The sequence below is a fragment of the Vicia villosa genome, unplaced genomic scaffold (genome assembly GCF_029867415.1).
Source record: "Vicia villosa cultivar HV-30 ecotype Madison, WI unplaced genomic scaffold, Vvil1.0 ctg.002187F_1_1, whole genome shotgun sequence".
Taxonomy (NCBI): domain Eukaryota; kingdom Viridiplantae; phylum Streptophyta; class Magnoliopsida; order Fabales; family Fabaceae; genus Vicia; species Vicia villosa.
The window spans coordinates 29,316-35,509 of NW_026705862.1; the positions used below are offsets into that span (position 1 = coordinate 29,316).

At 34.5% G+C, this 6,194-nt stretch overlaps 1 protein-coding gene across 1 annotated transcript; it reads right to left on the reverse strand.

Moving 5' to 3' along the window:
- Positions 1–2,175: 2,175 nt before the first annotated feature.
- On the reverse strand, positions 2,176–4,917 carry LOC131638141 (exocyst complex component SEC15B-like). The gene has a single exon (XM_058908690.1). The coding sequence runs from the start codon at positions 4,793–4,795 to the stop codon at positions 2,378–2,380; it is 2,418 nt and encodes an 805-aa protein (XP_058764673.1). The 5' UTR covers positions 4,796–4,917; the 3' UTR covers positions 2,176–2,377.
- Between the last annotated feature and the right edge of the window lie 1,277 nt (positions 4,918–6,194).

Here is a 6,194-nt window from a genome sequence, read left to right on the forward strand (position 1 = left end):
TGTACTGTATATAGGATAAAAAATCAAGAACGTTGTTTTAAAAAATTATATTCAGATTGTTATAATTTATCAACATCAGAGAATGATTTTCCTTAAAATTATTTTGTAGATTATAAATTTTTTTTTTGTTAAACTAGTAAGAGGGTAATTTAATTATGAGATTGTGTAAATAATTAAAAAATATAATAATTTATAATCTTCAAATAATAATCATGAATGAATCTTAATGTCATAACACTGAGATAGTATCAAATACAAATAAAATTTTTAGATATAAATGCAAAATTTGAAATGATTTTTTTTAATGAAAAATAAACATATAGATTTAATTATGTTAAATAATCATACACAAAGAAGAAAAAATATAATTGTGAGATGGAGAAAAAAATTAATATTTAAAAATAAAGAATTTTGTCTCTTAAATTATTTTAATTATTGATCAAATTAAAATAAATAGTATCTTATTAGTAACCCGTGAGATAAATACATTTTTAATGTTATTAAAATTAAAAAAATACATCATAATTTTATGCAATTGATATGGTATAAAACTATTTAAATACAAATAAATTTGAAAATAAATTATTTAATTATTTAAGAATTATACAAAGAAAAAACTTGACCCGTGAAACGGAAAGAGAGTAAAATAAACTTTAACACTTGAAAAAATAAATAAAATATGTATTCTGTTGATTATGACTCGTAAATTAGAGACATCGCAAATAGAATTTGATAACTTATAAAGTGGAGTGTATTATAGACGGTGCCATATAATTTAGAAATGAGAGTGGTTTGCAATTATGATTAAAAGAAATAAATTAATAAAGCTGGATGAAATGTGATGGGTGGTAGAATTAGAATTTCAATTGGCAATTTAAGATTAATTGAAAAAATCGTATTGGCATTTGTAAGTTACATGCAATTAGTGTTATGTATTAGATCGAAATACAGTTGGTCGGCTTAACGGAATGTTGGAAGAGGCAAGAACGTTGTTTTAAAAAATTATATTCAGATTGTTATAATTTATCAACATCAGAGAATGATTTTCCTTAAAATTATTTTGTAGATTATAATTTTTTTTGTTAAAAAACCAAACCGAGTCATTATCCCCGGCTTGTCACTCGTTTTAGACGGATTCTTTTTGTGCGACTCTTGCTAGTTTTGGATCAACCAATTTTCTATTTTGAAAACGAGCCAGATAGCTGACCAGTTCCAGTTCTACTTGTCTGATCAGATTAATAAGCCAAGTTTCCAGAACACTTGATTGTTGTGCATTCTCTCACAATGTACTTATCAAACAAAATAACATTGTTCTATTTTTTATAATTATTATAATAATAACCATGCTGTTTGGTGGTTTCTGTTTTTAGTTGTCTTTTAAGACTTCTTCTCCTAATAGAGACAAGGGACCAACTGTCATGACAATACAAATGGAAATTAACCTCACAATCAATCAAGGTCTTAGCAAGCTCAATGTGAGAATCAACATATCTTAGTAATCTTAACCCTTGTAATCTTCGGCTAAATACGAAGAATAAAACAAAAAATAAAATTTACATCCAAACAATGCAGTATAATCCGAGAATAAGGACGATTAATTAGCAGCTACAGAAATGTCAAGAAATGCTTTAGACTTATCCAAAAATGATTAATTAGCAGCTACAGAAATGTCAAGAAATGCTTTAGACTTATCCAAAAATGATTAATTAGCAGCTACAGAAATGTCAAGAAATGCTTTAGACTTATCCAAAAATCTAAGATGAATTAGCAGGAGTGCGAGACCTAGATGTGTGAGTTCAATAAACAGAAGCTGCCACTCATAAAGCAGCATCATGTTGCACATTGAAAAACATCCTTTTTGCGAGCAGAAAGAAATCTGCTGGAATTGAGTAAGATTATGGTTTCAAAAACATACCGACGAAGCAATCAATGTGTTAAAACCAAACTCAAACTCGAATCGGTAAGACATAATGACGGTTAAACCAGATGAAAAATAAACACACAAGTTAAAAAAGTACTAGAGGTGAAATAAATAGATGCAAAAAAATAACAATTGTTGACCCAAACACGTTTTAACCTAACTGAGGTACAATCAAAATCAAACTATCAGTTCGGTTATTAAAGCATTGGTAAGAATCGATAACATACACAAAAATCTATAGATCCAATCCAAAATAGTGAACATTAGAATTATACATTTCAAACAAATATGATAAAATCTTTAAAAAAATGCGATTGGAAGACAGTGATAGGCTGCCTTAACCAAATAATTTCAATATTAACTAGCAATGAAATAATTCAGAATCAAAATGAAACTAAAGACAAAACAAGAAAATTAACATGAGTGAATACCTTACATACACAGCTATATGCATAATCAACTAACATCCCTTAGTCTTTTTATCAATGTATCCAGTGATTTCTTTTTTGGATTCTGCCTGGACCCTCGGCTACCAAAGGTTCCAAAGAGTCGGTCCGAAGGATCCTTTAGCTTCTCCGAAACAATCACCACTTTCTTGTGGTCCAAAGCACTATAACTCCTTTCCCTGATCACTGGATTCAGGAAATTCTCCGGATGATTGCTTACCAGCAAATTGACCATTTGTCTCGACTCCGCAAGGGCTGATTTCAACTTATCAGCATCTCCATCAAAGAAAAGGACGGCCTGATTTTCAGCAAATGATTCTAAGAGCTTGATGTCTGTATCAATTCCAGTAACGGCACTGACACTAAATCTCTTAACGGAATCACTAACTAGAGTCCCAACAATCGAATCCGATATGTGAGAAAGAACATCCGGTATAACTCTTTTAAGGACTTGAGTTGGCAAAATCTGTGATGCATTAGAAAACGAAGTTTCCAAATAAATAATGACCTCGTTTACATATTCATTTCCACCTTGAGGTGGATCATCCGTCATCCAATTTACATTCTCAATCAAGGTCATATATCCATCAACTTTGGATTTTAGTAGCCGAGCGAGCGTCTCTTCCGCAGCATCACGGGCTTTTCTCAGAGGGAACTGCCTCCTGCTTCTCTCCACCATTCTTAACGGAACCCCTGAAAGCTGTGCCGCGTGACGAAAGAAAAAATCACACGCACGCTCCATAACAGCCATATTTGCCGCCATTTGCATTGCCTGGAAGACACCATTAACTGTCGTATTAATAAGCTTTAATAAAGATTCATCTAAAACCTCACCCAAAAGCTTATCTAAATACTTCTTAACAACATCATAGAACTCAAGCTGCCCGCCATACGACATGAAACTAACAGAATCCTCAATGAATGACCGCACAATACGACAACAATCAGGCACCGTGGAAGAAAACGGTGCCACATAAGGAAAAGCGGGCATGATATGCGATGTTTGAATCTGAAAAGAAAGCACATTCATCGAATACTCATACTCTTTCTTCATCACCATCTGCCCAAACTTATCACCCGCTACAGCCTCCGCTATCTGCTGCCTACAATCTGACAAGAGTAATTCATGATACTTATCCCTATGCTTGCTTAAAACATCAAGCAATGCATCAATGGGGTAACCGAATCTCCTCAGCGTCACTCCCAATAGACTCACATAATCCTTAATCAACAAAAGATGATTAGCAGTTTGCATTCTCGAGAATTGATCCTCCAACACCGAACACATTTTACTAACAGCAATCTCCCACAGATTCTCAACTTCCATTTTCGATATCAAACCACCACCAGTCCTATACACGCGATCCTCCACCACAAAGAAACCTGCAATCTGCGCAAAGAACGTCTGATGCGATTCAAGAAAAGGCGTCATCGACGAAACCTGAAAATCAGAAGTCAACTGAAGCTTCCTATTCTCAAAATAATATTGCTTAAACCCATCCTCTAACCCTAACGTTTGATGAATATGGTAAGCTCTATACAACGGAGTCAAATCAAATCCCAAAACTCCACCACTGTTACCATTACCGTTACTATGACCTTCATCTCCGATCCCGGCAGCGACTCCATCTTCATCTTCTTCCTCCAACGCATAAATGCAATCCCTAACGCTGAGTCTACTCTGCTCCTCCGCTTGACGCTGTTTGATTCTAAGATCCTCTTCTCTCTGTCTCGCTGATGAAGCTTGACCAATTGCCAATTGACCTAAATTGCGACTCACCACTCGGATCTCAACCAACCAGTCACCGAACTCCTTGTTCACTTTTCTCTCTATGTAAGACCGAATCTCCGGAATCTTCTTCTCCAGCATCTTCTTCAGAGTCGACGACGACGTTTTATCCAAATAATCTCTCTCGATTGCATCAACACACTTTAACGCCATGTAGAAGTTATCCCCGGCGAGATGACTGTTAGCGCGTGAGCAAACTTCCATCAACTGAACACACGCTCCGACTGATTCAACAGCGAGATTAACGTTCCTCGAAACGTTTCGCGTTTCGACGAACGAGTCAAGCGAGGTGAGGAGCGGACGCGCGACGGATTGGAGCTTGGAGTTGGAATCGGAGAGGGAAGACTTGAGCGATTCGACTTCGGATAGAAGCGATCGGAGGTCGTCGACGGCGAGGATGAAGTCCTGGTAGTGCGCCTTGCATACTTCTTCGATCTCGGACTCTTTGGAGCGAGCGAAGTGCTTGAGGTGGTGCTGGAGAGTTTCCGGTTTGCCGGAAGCGAAGGCTTTGCGGATGAAGGGACCTAAGTCTTCGTTGTTGCATATGGCGGAGGAGAGAAGGAGCTGGTCCTGTTTGTCGCCGGAGTCGTCGCCGTTTGCTTGGATGACTTTCCGGCGCGGAGGTTTTGAGGGGTTCATGGTCGGAGTAACCGTGGCGGGTGGAGGAAATTTAGGGATTTATATCAGAAATTTTAATTGAATTGAATTGCCGTACAAGTCTTTTTCGGACACATCATAAAGGTCGTCGTCGAAAACTCAACTTGTATTCTTTTGGCCTTTCAATCAAAATATGAGGGCATATTTGTAATTAAAAATTATACATTTATATTGGTAATATTTTTATAATAATCTTATATAACATTTTTCTATCTTTAGTTTGTTAAGTTTTATATTTTTTTAAGGATATCTCAATTGATTTTTTAGTTAGATGAAATTACAATTATATCCTTTATTTTTAGAGATATATTAAGTTTTTTTTTTAAATTTTGTTTTTTCGGATGTGTACTATGAAAGTAGTTTAAAATCATAAATATTGAAATTTTTTCATAATAATTCAGTTAAAAGAATGTTCCGTAGATAAATTGAGAAATTTTCATAATAATTTAGTTAAGAGAAAATTCCGTAGATATACTTACGGAACAATTGAGAAAAAATTCGTAATAATTTAGTTAAGAGAAGATTTCGTAGATACATCTACGGAACAAATCAATGTGTAAAAAAAATGCTTCTGTACCTTCGAAAACAGAGATATTTTTGAAAACGCGCATGGTGCGTGAAAAGCTCGATGGATGGAATAAGAGATTTTCTTTTTATATTAGCTAACTTATATGCACAATGATTTTCTTCTTTAAAAATACGAGTTGCCAAAAAATGAACCTATTGCAGCTCCTAAATACAATAGTCTCATCTATTCATTAACCTCCAAAGTATAACAGATGATTTACTGAACGCATGAACCACCAACTTAGAGTCTGTCTCCAACCAGAATCTGCTCCAATGCTTAAAAAGCGCATGTTCCATGACCATAATTGCCCCATCAGTTCAGCAAAAAAGACATTTTCTTGACTGAGATTACAAGCAAAACTATCTAAATGCTCACACAAATTATTCCTAAAAATTCTCCACAAGATGCCAATAGAGGAGGATCGCCTGAGGCACCATCAGTATTCGCTTTGATCAAATCCTATGGTTTCACATTTTTTAAAACAGAAAAACAAAAACATGTTAAATTTGTTTTACTTTTTTAGTTTTCTGTTTTTTCTTTTCCTTTCAAACCGCAAAACACACGGGAAACAATAAATTATTTCAAAGTGCGTGATAAAATAGAGCCTGTAAAATGAATACAAATTAACTTTTTGCTTTCACATCATTTAGATTCTACACGCAAAAGGTTATTAATAGGATTCTATGAATAAGAATTAGGATGTATAAACTAGGAAATTAAATTTATTGTTTAAATTGGAATCGTATCGGAACGTATCGATAAATTAAAAGTTATTAATCATATTTGGGAAAATTAAATTTATTATTTAAATTG